Source organism: Pezoporus occidentalis, unplaced genomic scaffold, assembly GCF_034315485.1.
Source record: "Pezoporus occidentalis ecotype Australia unplaced genomic scaffold, CSIRO_AGI_Poc_V1 ctg18, whole genome shotgun sequence".
In the NCBI taxonomy this organism is placed as follows: Eukaryota; Metazoa; Chordata; class Aves; order Psittaciformes; family Psittacidae; genus Pezoporus; species Pezoporus occidentalis.
Window position 1 is genome coordinate 2,618,916 of NW_026913640.1, and position 15,017 is coordinate 2,633,932.

A 15,017-nucleotide genomic window follows, 5' to 3' on the forward strand; every position below is an offset into this window, starting at 1 on the left:
AGACAATGAGATAAACTCATACTGCCATACAGCTGTGAGGTTCCTGTGGTCTCTAGCTTTTCAGTCTTTGTCATATGCTGGGAACTGTTGTAGTCTTGTTCTTGCTATGACTCTCACCAAAAGACAAAGTTGGAACAGCACTGATGAAGGATTTTTTTTAATCTATGAAAGAGCTCAGGTGAAACCAAGATAATTTTAGTTGCATTGTATAAAAAACTGTAGTGCAATTAATCAATTGTCAAATGGAAAAGGAAAACACTGCTAAATATTTTGCAATCAACTTCATTGAAATAAGAGACTTAAGAATGGAATCTATCAAATATCTTACAGTCATCTCCATGTTCTCAATGACTACCTCAGACCATTAACTTCAGGTGTCATTAAGTGAGGACTGCGCCTTAAGTGAGAACTGCACCCTACTCATAGCTATAAAATAAACTGTATAAAATACCTGAAGCTTCTGAGAATTACCAAGCTGCTATACCATTCCTTTGTATTATTAAACAATAATATTATTAAATAATAATGAGACAGCAGGAGTCTTTTTAGGAGTACTTCCAGCATTAAAAGAGGGCCAACGTCATGGAGAGTAATAACTGAGACCATAGAAAGCTTGTATACTAATATTTAGATAAAACACATGTATAATAGAAGGAGTTTTAGAATTTGAACACAAGGCTCTATTTTTTCTTTGCAGTTGCTCACACATTATAAGCTTTGCCTTAATGAGACTTTTTTCCTCCCAGTAAAGAAGAAGATTTTGTGTAAGAACAATTCTGGAAGGAAAAAGTTTACTTGGCTGTATATATTCATCTGGATATATGATGTGGGAGCAATGCATACTCATGCAAACGGAGCAATGCTTACTCATGCAAATTACCCCATCACTATTTTAACTGCATTCGCACTGATTCATTACTTTCTGCATGAGCTTGACATATTTGCAATTTCTGCAATACCTCCTGCCTCACTTACAAGGCAAATTTCTACCTTTGAAGTAATAAAGTCAATGCATAAAATGCCATAAAAATCCTTAAAAGTGTCCAAGGGTAACTTTCTTTAAAAAATCATCACTTTTCATTCCCCTCTAGGGACAACACTTTATTTGCCTGTGTGAATCCAACTAACCTGCATGAGCAAATAGTGTCCCTACCAAATATAGATATACGTATCAATAATATCAGAGCACAGTCTTCAATTTAACTTGTTCTATGAGAATTGATTGCAGTTTTTAATTGTATTTTTCATTAGTTTCTCAAAGTCAGGCTGAAACACTTGTATCAATATTCTGAGGAGGAAAAAGCAAACTATAAAAGAGTTTTATTAATTCCAAGATGACAGATGTATCTTTACACAGCATCTCACTTAGGGAAAAAAGGGGTAAAAAAGCTATCACTTTTCATTTCTTTAAATGAAATTAAATGCAAGGAAGTGAAATCAACAACACATTAACAACTAATTCATTTATTTATCAAAAATAGTTATAAAAGGCTAGTGAAAACAAAAAACTGTTCATATCAAATGACTAATAGCTAAAATAATATATAACCTGATAACAGAACCAGTACCTTCAATCAACAGCTCTTGTCCATGACTGCCCAACAATGTTCGGGATAGGAAAGGGGCAAAATCAACAAAAATTTCTCGCAGGAGAGGGGCCACCTTTTCTAAGGCTCTTTCAAGCTTTGCAGTGATACTGTGGAAGAACAGAGACCATGATTGAAAGAACACATAACAACAGAAACTAAATTATGGCAGATCATACCTGTTTTTAAAAGCTGCTGTGAGCTTCATTAGAAAAGAGGATGGTTACAATTTCATTGAACTTTTTACAGTGTTTAAATGGCTTTAAGGAAATGCAAATGTCATGTCAGTCAGCAGTGTGTCAGCCTTATAAAGCCTACAACATTTAGACAGCACTCCTGAACAAGTAAAATTTTTATTCTCAGTTTCAAACATGGTAAGCAGAATGCCAGATATTTAAGTGTAGGTCTATTTCACCTGTCTCAGCTTATATGCATCTCATAATCTTACATAAATTTGAAAACTTGAAAAAAGAAGTTTTTATTTACCCAAAGAAATCACAAGTAACTTGTTTTTTTGTTCAAGCTTTCAAATAACATTGCAAAGGCATTCAAATTGCATGCATTGCAATGCTAGAAAAGGGAGCGTATGAGAAAGTGTTCTAGCACAGGTATCGAGAAAAACAATATTCTTTTCTGCCACTTTGAGGAAACATGATCCCAGGTAAATAAATTTTCTTTGCATTTGTACTTTTCTGCATGTTGACAATACAGTCTTTGAAGAGCGGAACACTTCTACTTGTACAATGAGGTGTCGTGACTTCTGATGCTTCTTAAATCCCAGAAATACTATACTTTGTTTGAAGACACAAACCTAGCAATAGTATGTGAACATCAGCATTGTTCTAAGGATTGTATCTTTTAAAAGTCCTTCCCTTGAATAATACTTGTGCCCTCTGAAACTTTCTTGCCAGGATTAAACAGCTGATGTGTTATCTTAATGAACTTACTTAAAAATAGAAATTACAGATGCAGTCTCATCTACCAAGAATTTTTGCTGTTCTCTTTCAGACTACTGATTGGGTTTTCTTTGTGTTTGAATTACACCACCAAAGTATTATTGTCTTTCAAAACCACCATTATAGGCAGAAGTTCGTTTTTTTGACAGAATCAAAGAGAATTGATTCTATACTTTATCTACTATCTATAAACACTAAACAAATGTGGATATTTTAATTCAGAACACATGATGATCCCTACATTTAGAAAGGAAGCAGACATTATAAATGGATTGGAAGTTTTCCTTCATTAGTTAAAAATATTTTACTGAATTCCTATAGCTTGCTTTCTTTCAATGTGCTGCTTTCCCATTTTGAATTCAGATATGAATTTTCTAGTATTTTAAAAGATGGATTCATATCACCAGCCTTTGTTTTAGTGAATTTCATTATGCTAAAGTCTCTATTGACTACACTTGAAATGCAGGTGACCAGATTGGAGTTTTTAATTTGCTTCATGAATCCACCCCAAGCTTTTGCTGCTAGGGATAAAAAGCCTACTATATTAATCCAGATTTCTCTAAACCTTGTTTTAAATAACAGTTTCACTGTAAACTGGTTTCAAAGGCCTAATTTTTGAGTTCATTTGACTCTCAAAACTCTACATACAATAGAAAAAATTTCAAGTTCAAAAGTTTTTAAAGTAAGACCAATTTTTATGTAGGAATCGTAACACAGAAGGTGTGGATGTGCCATTAATTTACACTTTCGATGAGCTATAAATAAACACCTTGTTACCAAATGGACAGCTGATAGATTTTGTATCTTATGGATCTACTAGTGGGCAATTGGGAATATTGTTCTGTCAAAACATGAGATCAAAGCTTAGCACTGTTTAAAAATGCATATCAAAGAACAGAAATTAATATTTAAGCAGAGAAAAAAAATATCTTTTTTCCTTCATGTAAATCCCTGGCGCATTTATGTGCTGAATACTGAGTTCTGGTCCTTTAGTTTCAAAAACAACAAACAGAATTAAAAAAACCCAAACGTACACAGAGATTGCAAAAATGTTCCAGGGAAGCAGGTGGCCCATCTACTGACTTTCCTGCATGAACACACACACAGGGGAGAGACTGATCTTATTCTACAGCTGCTTCCATCATCTATTATACCTTATAATGCATCCTGCAATCATTAGGGTACGCCACCTTCCCAACCTCATTCCAGGCCAAAACTCTATGTCTCAATCAAGTCTATTAAATGTCTGAAAGTCCAAGATCATTCTCCTGCTTGCTTCCCTTTGCTCAGTCTACAGCCACAAGCAGCACTTTTCCTATGCAGCTGCTGTATGGGAAGGCTTAGATAGGTTAGTTTTCACTTCATGCACTCTGCCCCCACAAACACCTCTGACTTTTAATCTTCTAGAAGCTGAAGCACAATGAATTCAAAGTTAGAAAAAAAGTATTATAAAAAAGAGTTTTAGTTTTTTCTTTTTTTTTTTTCTGGGGGGAGGGTGGGGAGGAGAAAAGCGAAAAAAGCACAGAAGACATTTCTTGGGTTGATTAGATTTCAGTTATCTGCATATATGATTTTGTGCTCCTCCTCAGGTTTTTTTTAGTCATAATTTCAGTCACTGCTCAGACTCCAGCTACTTCTGAGTTCAAACTGAATTCAAAATTTGAATTCTAGATTATGCAACTTCAGTTTTTCTTTGATTACAGGACAAAAACTTTCAAAATGCTTGTGAAAAAAACAAGAACACTGCATTGGTTAAAACAACTGAAAATGAAACTGATTAACAATACAGTTTAATTTTAACATACTTCATTATCTGAATTTTAAAAAACATTTCACCCTCAGTGAAGCACTGTCCTAACATATTAAGAAGACTAGAAACAAAACGAGTGGTTTAATTACACTATAATGTTATTAACTTGCTTTGTAACACTGTCAAGCAATAAATAACATCATACAGATGGTCATTCTCTCCTTGATTATTCACACCTTTTGGAATGGAGCCAAGAGTCCTCACACTTTCAGGCTGGGCCCTCACCCATTTCTGTGATTTCACCTGCAACCCCCACTTGATGCTTGAGATAGGACCAGCAAAAAAGTGCAAAAGAACTGTCTGTTAAAACACTGAAGCACTTTTATTTTACAGGTTACCTAAGGCCCTTGATTTAAGTTTATTTTCTTTCTAGTTCAATAGAGAATGAAACTAACTTATTCATGAGCTAGCTTGGTTGCTGTCTCCACTCCAATCTTAAAAACATACCTCAAAGTGGACAGACAACTAAGGGATGCTTGGCAACTCCTTAGTATAACCTGTGTCACCTTTTTAGGGCAGACAGGTCAAAAATTTGTCTTTGAAGCGTGCTGTGGCACAACTCAATACCTTTACAAAATAATAACCTATTATACAAAGATATTTAACAGAAATTTCAGAGGGTGTTTTCCTGGCTGCCAGTGTAAGAGGGGTATTAGCGATCCCATGGCATGTGTCTCTTGCACACCAACTCAAATCTGGTGAATCATTTAGTTGGCTGCACAAACACAAGTCTGGTTTCATCCTCTCCAGTTTACGTAAGAAGCTGGTCTGGGAGGAGAAATTACAATTAATATTAAATGATAGAACTTGTGTACCTCATGTTCTCAGCTGAATCCTCTGGCATTGGAGCAACAGTTTGGACAGCTGGGAGATTTTTGCTGGTAGCACCATTCACAAAGCTGGATGATGAGGAGGAAGAAGAAGATCCTGAGTCTACTGCACCTGTCCCCCAAAAAATACAGGTCTTAATTAAGTCTGAGGAAACATAACTTTTAAAGACTTTTAATAGGGTCTTTGTCTTATTCACTTCCTTTTAAATAAGGAAATAATGTTACATATTCTAAAACAATTAAAACCATTACATACTCTATTGTATAAATTCATACCTTATTTTTCTAGTATAGTAAGATTAAGCAGTTATCAAAAATCAGGCAAAATAAATCCTTACCTCATTTCCATTATTCCCAAATTATACTCCAAAGATGAAAACATTTTTACATCATCCTGTAAAGCAAGAGCTTTCTAAAATAAAGGTATATTTAAGATGAGCTTGAGTGGAGAATAGAAATTTGACTTTTTTTTTTTTAAATATACATATATACACGCACACACTTCTTGGCTGCCCAGTTGCAACTACAGGCAGGAAAGAAAAATCAAATACGACAGAGAAAATAGACAGATAAAAAAATTATACTCCTTTAGGAACCAGTTGGCGAAAGTAGTGTCTGAGGAGTATTAGGATCCTAATTATAGTTTTTCTCTTTCCTTCTTTGAGTCAAGGAGAGTTTTAAGATCTTAAAAGTAGAGAGGGCAGTGGGGGTATCACTGTAATGGTTGTGAATAGCTGCCCAGAAAAAAGATGCAGACAGAGCATAAATTTATACTTTAAGTGATCTGGGTCAGAGCTAAGGGATAAACTTAGACTCTAAATGCCAATCTATCATGTTTGCTGAAATGGCACTGTGAGTTCAGCCTCTCTGAATCAATTCAGCAAAGGCTCAAAGTGACCATGAACTGCAGTGAGAGCACTGTGATAAATGCTGTCCCTGTTCCCTGTCCCTGTTGCACAGCCCTTGTGCAACACGTCACTGCAAGAGAGGTAGCAAGGGACAGTCTTGAAGTCAGAGTTCAAAGCCCGAGGGGCTACATTGCTATCAGAGACAAGGGCGACAGGCAACAAGATCTATCCAAGTCAGCAGTGAGGCGTGGATAAGCCAGTTTAAAGATCAGTGGCATTATTCTGCCATTAAAAAAAAAAGATAACTTGTAACTCCCTGATGCTGGTCAGTTCATATATCACTCTCCTTTGCATTACACAGGTCTGCACTATTTTTCAGTTTTCTGAGGAGCTCTACAAAGCATTTATGGTTTCTTAGCTGCTTAAGCAGCAGCTGACAGTGAAATAGAGGTCAAATGCCGGTTACGGTGAAAAATTCTCTGGCAGCAGGATGATTTTTTTTTTAAATTTAATTTGGCTTTTTACTGGTAAAAGAGTTACAGTAAAGACCAGAATTTGGACTGGCTCATGTAAGAAAAGTTGTATTCAAAGCAGCATAAAAAAGCAGCAGGATTTGCTGGGCTTGCTGACACTGGAGTAGCTGGTGAGGGTCAGGATTTAGAGTAGGAATTGATTTAATTTGCTGTTTTAATAGCGAAAATTGGAGGTGGGTTGTGGCTTATACTGTGCGTTCTGACTTGAACTAAATACAAATTGTAAAGGTACCCAAACATACTGAGAAAGAAACACAATATATACGGTCGGCTATCTCTCTCAACCTAGAAACTACAGCAACTTAGCTGGGAATAGGGTAGCTTTCCAACCCAAATTATTCTATGATTCTATGATTCTATTCTATTTATATTATTTTCATATTTATTTTCATGTATACCTAAGTAACACATATTTTTATCGCTTCTTTCCTTTCCCTTCTGAAGTCAAAGTTTCTTCATAAAGGCTGTTGTCTAAAAAAGCACTTGCTAAGTTGTTTAACCAGCTAGGGTCCCAGAAGAGGTCAACCAGACCTAGAACTACTAGATTAACATACAAATAAGAATCAGGATATGAATCACAGAAATTCCAATCTAAACCCCTGTAAAACCAGCTTCTTACATAAAGAGATGGAGGAAGAAAACCTGTCATCTCCCAAAACATGCTTTCAAAGCACTAAAAGGACTTCAGTAACATACATCTCATTACACTGTGACAGTGACATTGACTATGACAGTGATGGCAGATGGAATGGAAACACCGACTGCAACCCATGAATAACTGAAAAAAACACTTTATGCACAAGTCCAGCACAGAATATACCTCAAGGATAAAACTGTATTTCCAGAGTGTCTGTAACATACTGTAAAAACAACTGTAAATAGGTTTGGGGGGACATCTAGTGTTTCTAAAAAGTTGTAAAATGTCTCTTTTTACCACAGGAAAAAAAGAAAAAAATAGTGCCATTCAATGAAATTCTATATACTACTTTAAAATCATTAATAAATAGATAATTTCACAAACTACAAGCATATAAACTAGAAACTATCTTAATACTTTATGTATATATCTCAAAACTGACACACACAGTCACTGTTTTGGCTACTGTAAACATAGTAATTAAAAATGGCAAAACCAAGCATTTTAACCTATGATATTTTTATATGTTTTCAATGAGATACTTTTTTTACTGTCATCAATGTGTTTAGCATTTCTAAAATCTGGATATAAAGTTAAAACTTTTTTAAAAAGGAAGGGCTTCTGAAACTACTTCTTGAAAGAATTCATCAATAAAGCTCATTCAGATGAATTCAGACATAAAAGGATTTACTAAAGATCTTATGTAACATGTAGTTCTAATTAAATCTGATACTTGCTGAAAGTCCATTGAATCAATACTTTCCCTTTAATCAAGCTAATCCATAGTCTAGGAGACAAAACCAGTTACATTTAAAAAAAAAAAATCTCTAAGATCTACCAAAAGAAAAAAGCATCCTTTAATCCACAGTGAATGTACCATGGTATTTGAAATACTGTCCTTGACTAAGAACAGTATTGAGGAAATAACTGATTTTTAAATGCAGTTACTTACAAAGAAGAGCTACTACATTACAGTTCAGATCTTTAATCACAGCAAAGACTGAAAAGCTTACACTATCCAGTATCATTTAGAAAACAAGGTTTCCAATGTACGGTATTTTTTTTTTGCATGATATAAGAGTACCTAAAAGGAAATCCATTCAAGATTAACAGAAGTGGCTACACAAATGGAACTGCCCATAGAAGTGATAACATTATGCAGAGCATTCATTCCTCCTGTCTGCCTCAGGATAATTACAAGATTTTTATACATATATATATATTTGATCCTTATAAAAATCAAAGTTCTATTACCATGCATTAAAGGTAATCTGCAAAAGGAAAGAAAAAATAATGAGTGTGTCTTCATATTATTCCATGAAGCAGAAGGATGCCGAAAACTTCCCTCTCCATTATCTGCAAACCCAGGGAGATTTTCACTTTCTCAACCCTTGACTGAAGTTGTGATATCCATGAAGAGAGCTCTTCTCTCAAGTGCTTTTGCTTAGTTTAGAAAGAAAACAGACTATAGCCAGACATTTCAAAGGAGTTTAAGTAAACATCAGTTGCTCTCAGTAAGGATTCATTTCTGAATCCAAACCACAGTCTCCATTGTCAGTGGGCTTCTTCATGACAGACAATCCCATTATTACTATTATAAATAATTAAAAAAAGTTCTTGTCCTCCTTCTCTAGGCCACAATAAACAAGTATTGATAATACATGACTACAGTTAAATTATTAGGTAGGTTCATACTGAAAAACCTTCCAAAAATATCATAGCATAATTTTCATTGACAAATAGTAATTGCCCAGAATATTAACTCTCCACAATCTATGATATATTTATTAAGTAACTAGTTGTTTAAGGAGCAGTTAATTGGTATGTATCATATAAACATCCTCTACTGAAGAGGACTGGAGAAGTTGGCTCATTTCAATTCTAAACTATGCTTATAAAACAGTATTATGGATATTTATTCACTTATTTAAGGCTGTGCAAATCCACTGTGCACTATCAAAGATTATAAACATACATGAAGAGGAAACACTGGCTCTAATAAAGGCCAAGATTTAATCTTCCTATGTTTTTATTTTAGAAGTACAAAAACAGTAACAAAAAAGATGATTAAAAAACAAAACACCACTTAAACACAACAAAAAAACAAACAAGAAAAAAATGAGGGTCACAAAAATATTTAAGGACAATACCTGTTGTATTAATCATACTTTTTGGTGTAGCTCCTGTTGCAGCAAATATATTAGGTGTACTACCCGGTGGCAGTCCACTCCCAGCTGTGGCAGCTCCAACTGTCGTAACAGCCAAACTACCTGGAGGGGGTTTCTTTACTGGTACAACCACACTCCTGGGGAAAAACAAATGGCAAATTACTAAAACAACAATGGAACCAGCAGGAGTTGTTGTTTATGATGGGTTTATGCTGAGTTACAACACTGTTGCTGAGGAACACATAATAATGTCACTTTTCTTAACCTTTCTGAAATAGGGTAAGACTATGTTAAAACCATACGCCTATCCTTTGTCTACAGCTTCATGTGATTCTGAGAAAATTAACTCATCTTTCAGTGCCCACAAAATGGAAAGACAACACCAGTGTAGTGATATGTTGTGAACACTGCTATCACCTGTAGTTTAGATTTCCGAAGACAGCGCTGAGTGTTGGAAATGATGCCAGCATACTAGTAGCCCATATACATGCACTCTTAATCAGTATGTTAATTTGTTGATCTTACTGAAGTTATCTGACAATTTTGTTGCCAGTGATCTGAACATTTGAATACAGTAGTTGATTCTTCAGTACCATGCACATACTGGTCTTGCAAATAGACTTGACTAACAAACATAATTTTGCACTCAGCCTTCTGGAAAACTTTTATAATTATTAAAATCAACAGCACACTTAAAATACAACACAGTAAATTGCTTTCACAATACTGACAAACATGCCCATTTAAAAATAAAATTTGAAAAGCAGTCTTGAGTAATTGAAGCTTTTAAGGAAAGAAAGGGGCTTTCATACAAAAAGTCTGACATAATACATATAAATGACACTGCATTCAAAAACAAGCATTCTCAGATAATCTTCAACCACTTTTTTTTTTTTCAAATCTCATAACTAAAAGACTTGCTATATGTGTTAAAAGGGAAGAAGAAGGAAAATATTCCAGAGACGTTTAATTAATATTTCTTCAACTCTGGAGTGCTGTCATAGTGCAGACAACTACATTTACAGGTTTCCACTTAATATTTCTATTTATCTATAAAAACTGTTCCTAAAAAGTCCATTTCAGTGGAAAAACTGAGGGGAGAAAAAAAAAAAAAAACAAAACAGAAAAAATTCTATAAGCAAACATTAAAAAGTATTTTTCCATCCTAATATGTATCCTTTCTGGTAAAGTACATAAAAATTAATCATTGTGATCAAAGAACAAAGCAAGAAAATGCAACTAACTAGGGTAATAGGTACACTTCTGTCTAAATAGGATGGCACACGATGGATCAAAATGTGCAGAACAAATTTTACAGTAATGTGGTTTGTTCATATATTTCTAAATCCTCAGTCTCCCTGGATTTTGAAGAGTGGTGATACAAATTGTCTTTATGATGCCATTGTTAGGATTACATATAAGTGCTGTTTTATGTGATATCTTCTTATATGATGTCAGTGTACAGAACTGCAATTTTTTTCTCCCTCTTTTAGAGGGGTAGCCGTGCCAGTTGTCTCTGTATTCTGAACAACAGCTTTACCAGAACCCTGATGAAGGTACTATGAGAAATGTAATTCTAGGCATATCAGTGGTTTTCTGTCCCCTTCCAGTAGGAGAAGATGAGTTTGCACAATGCAGTAGTTATCGATTAAGATACGTGACCCTAAAATAATTGCTTTTGTCTGCAGTTGATAATCTCTTACAATTGTTGCTGATATGAAGTGTTTACATAGCAGCAGCTACACATGAATAAAGACAGGTCTATATGGGTTAATCTGTTCCATAATGCCATGAAATTTCCTAAAATTAGCTCCTATGCACACACAAACATCTTTGCTTCACTTAATACTTCAATCAAATACTTGAGTTCTGATTGTTCAGGAATACCGAATAAGTACTCAAGTGCAGAGCTCCTGTAGTGCCACAGAAACACAAAAAAAAATTAGGATTTTTATCTTAAGTGGGATCATCTCCTGGTTATATTAATTTAATAGGAAAACTACAATCATTACCTATAGTGTAGAGAACTGCAATAGAATGGCTAAGATTGGTGTGAATGAAGAATGAATGGGAATATTTAGGTGATGAGACACAAGAAGGACACAGTAAGAAAAGGTGTTTTAGACTGGCCTACACTGATGGCACATAAATTATCAGGTCATCAAACTGCAGGTATGTGTGTAGCTTCACAAGATAACCAGACCTTGAAGACAAAAACAGTGAACAGCGATAACTCAAAGTGGTGAGGAAAGACAGAGACTGTTGGCTTTATTTTTTAAATCCATAAGGATTTACCTGATGGAGCCAACCTATGAAAAATAGTTGCCAGCCTATGATGGACCCAGAAGATGTGAGGAATACTTGACAGCTGGTGTCCCATGTCACCATCTGCAGATCCTGGACACAAGCATGGGGGGTGCCCGATTGCTGGACTGACTCATTAGAAACACCCCCATTCTAACGTTTACAAAAGTGAGACAGAGTGAGTGAGATCTGTTTTGGTTTGGGTTTTAAGTAAAATAATTTTTCCCTCCTCTAAGGTCTGGTATTGGTATCTCATACAGTGCTGATACAATTGCTGCAAAAGTGTATCCTATTTTTCTGCTACTTTTCCAAAGCAGATGAAGCTAAATTCAGGGTTTGCCTCCTTACCTTCAGACAGCTCAGTGGTCTTTCAGAGTACCCAAAAGACAACCTAACTTTCCCCAGCAAAGACCACATATGTTAACTTCTCAGACATAACTGAATGACAGAATAGTTTGGGTTGGAACGGACCTTTAAAGGTCATCTAGTCCAACCTCCAAATGCACTGGCTTCCTATAAAGGCAAAAACTCTTTTCTCAAGAGTGTAGTTTAAGACTGAAAATCATCTCCTGTAGCACGAAAGGACAATCCTGCCTAGATCCCACAGGTACTAATGCTTTACATATGGCTGACAGTCTTTTGTAGGTCTGAATCAGGACACTAAGGTCAGGTGGTGTCAAATTACAAGTTATCAAGGAACATCAAGAGAAACCTCTCTGCGATAAGGACAGGCAAAATCAGTGATACACTACCATCCCAGACTGAAAGAAAATGCAGTTGACATGTCATACATGGTGACCTTGTCGAAATGTGTCATTCCTATTGATAAAACAAAATATAGCAAGTGAATATAGAATGACATCCAGTTGAAGGAGACTGAAAAACTACATGAACAGCACAATAGAGTGGACAAAAATGTGCAAAACAGTCAGAGTAACAGCAGAAAAAGGAAGGTGAATGAGGATGACTGACTGCTTTCAAGTAAAAATCCCCTTCTTCTAACAAATCAGACCACTCCAACAGCATATTCGGTGAAAAAAGGCAAATCAAAACAAATCAAATTTATGAAAGAAATATAGCTATTTACCCGAGCACAGTACAAAGGGAGGGAATAATTTAAAATTATAGATACCTTATATGTATCTGTCATTCATTCATGATTTTTTTTCATGGAAGAAAAGAAATCTACAGACTAGAAGAAAATGTACACTTCCGTCTTTTCATTTTAGGCCTTCTTTTACAGAACCTATTTTAGACTTCCTAAATGTTCCAAACTGGTCCACATTTTTCTGAATCATATCGTCATGGATTCAAATGATCCCCAAAGACTTAGTCAGCAAAAGCTTAGTAGCAATTTACTGTAGCAACGGATTTTATTTCTCTTTTCCGTGGGTGGTTTACAATTCCAAAGAGAATTGTGACTACTAATCACTATGCTGTTACTCTGTGAGTATCCTTCTCAAACTATAAACCTAAGCATTAAATCACTGCTATTCATATCATGCCTAAGATGAGCATTGTTGGTTCAACCTGCATACTATTTATGCATTGCTGATTCATTAAATAATATCAGCTAATGGCTACAGGATTCTTCTGGGTTTTAGGAATTTGCATGAAATAATTGAACAGAAAATAATACTATCAATGTGTTAAACTGCAAAAAGAGATGGAAATTAAAATAGTATTTCCTCAAATTAACTTTCCTTAAAAATGTAGCTACCCACTGCTGTTGACAGACAAATCAGGTGACGCTGCACTATATCTTCTCTTTCTCTGTGAGCCACTTTCTGTATCACTTCTACATTTAAAATTTAAAGGCCTTCTAACCTATCACTCTGGTCAATCAAGAGGTCAGAGATAAGCCTCCAATACTGGATGTCTTGTGCTACCTGAGCAGTGGCAATTAAATTAAGAATCACTTTATGCTCTTCTGGGATATGTGAAACCTCTTAAGGCTGAATTAATATTCTTGTTCTTCCTTCCCTCCCCCACAGCATCATAAAGCAGGAGCATTTTAAAGAAGTGCTCTTCAAAAAGCAGTACAGGCTTCATTGTACAGGCAAATTTTTCAGAGAAGTACTCTGTCAAACTGCAACTTCTACCTGTTGTTTCAGAAGAATTCACAGTAGAAAATAAGGGACATTTTTTCTGCTATATTACATGTTACCTTGTTCCTACAGCTAGATTAATTTAACCTCTGAAAAGAAAGCTTAGTATTTCTTCTCTGAAAGTTATTAATATTCTTCATATGTATGTACATGTCCAGTCCTTTATGAAACATGTATATTGCTGACTACCCACTATCCTTTCTGACTTCAGCCCCAGACTGCGATTTGACTCTGTAACAAGTGATCATGAGTATGTACTAACAACACACCTTGAATCCTACTTTAGACAACCTCCTATTAGGCTGACTGCATTAAGATAAGATTCATCTGAAATCAAGGAGGAAAGACATAACTCAGAGTCAAAAGCCATGGAGTAGAAAAATTGGATTAAAAAAATGTAAAGTATACTGAAGAGATATGGAAAGCTCACAGAAGGATGTAATCTTTGAGACTTATGCAAATGAAACACAGTTTCAGCATTAGTGCTGAATGTCCAGTTGTTACAGATTCTGTCAGTAATTTGATACTATACATTCATCAAAACATGCAGATCTTAAAGTCTATAAAATAATCCTAATCTACTAAACACAAATTGCTTGTTTCTAAATAGAAGAAAATGAATCATCTCAGGTGTGGGTTTAGGACAACAACATAAAGACCACTGATCTTCCCTCAAGTTGGAGAGTATTTACCCCCAATAAAATTCTCAGTTACTAGTACCTCCTTTGCATTCAGGACAAATTAGCTGAAGCATTTAAAAGGATCTAAAATACTGACAAGAAACAAGGAAAAACTGCAAGAGATAAAAAGAAAGCTAACTATCAAGAAAGATAAATGGTCCTGGCTGAACAGAGAAATTGGGAACACTGGAAATCTAATAAATCTGAATAATGTGGAGGCAGTATAAATGAAAATGTCACACATTAAATGCCACAAACAACACTGAATAAAAAAAAAAACATAAAAAAGCATCAATATAGACTACAGAATGGGGATGGGTAATCCTGCATATATGATGCAAAAAAGTCAAAAAAAAGCAGAGCTAAAAAACAGCAGTCCTGTAAAAATCAATACAGCTTTAATAGTGATTTTACAGAGGCCTATTTGGGTAAAAAAGCAAGACAAAAATCCAGTACAATTTTCATCTATATATCTAGTAAGTAATACTAGAGAGCAGAGACATACTGGTTTCTCCTGATAAACTTAAATAAAACTTCAGTTGAGATATATCTACAGA

At 35.1% G+C, this 15,017-nt stretch overlaps 1 protein-coding gene across 11 annotated transcripts in view; it reads right to left on the reverse strand.

Annotated features, from left to right (window-relative positions):
• Positions 1–15,017, reverse strand: part of NBEA (neurobeachin) — a 507,179-nt gene that overhangs the window by 285,213 nt on the left and 206,949 nt on the right. For 10 of the 11 annotated variants that reach the window (XM_062615053.1, XM_062615045.1, XM_062615050.1 and 7 more), the window contains 3 exons: positions 9,351–9,505; positions 5,168–5,294; positions 1,569–1,696 (listed from right to left, as the gene is read on the reverse strand). In XM_062615053.1, coding sequence (XP_062471037.1) covers positions 1,569–1,696; positions 5,168–5,294; positions 9,351–9,505 — 410 coding nt within the window. The remainder of the gene's footprint in view (positions 1–1,568; positions 1,697–5,167; positions 5,295–9,350; positions 9,506–15,017) is intronic. The other variant, XM_062615042.1, reaches the window with a different exon arrangement.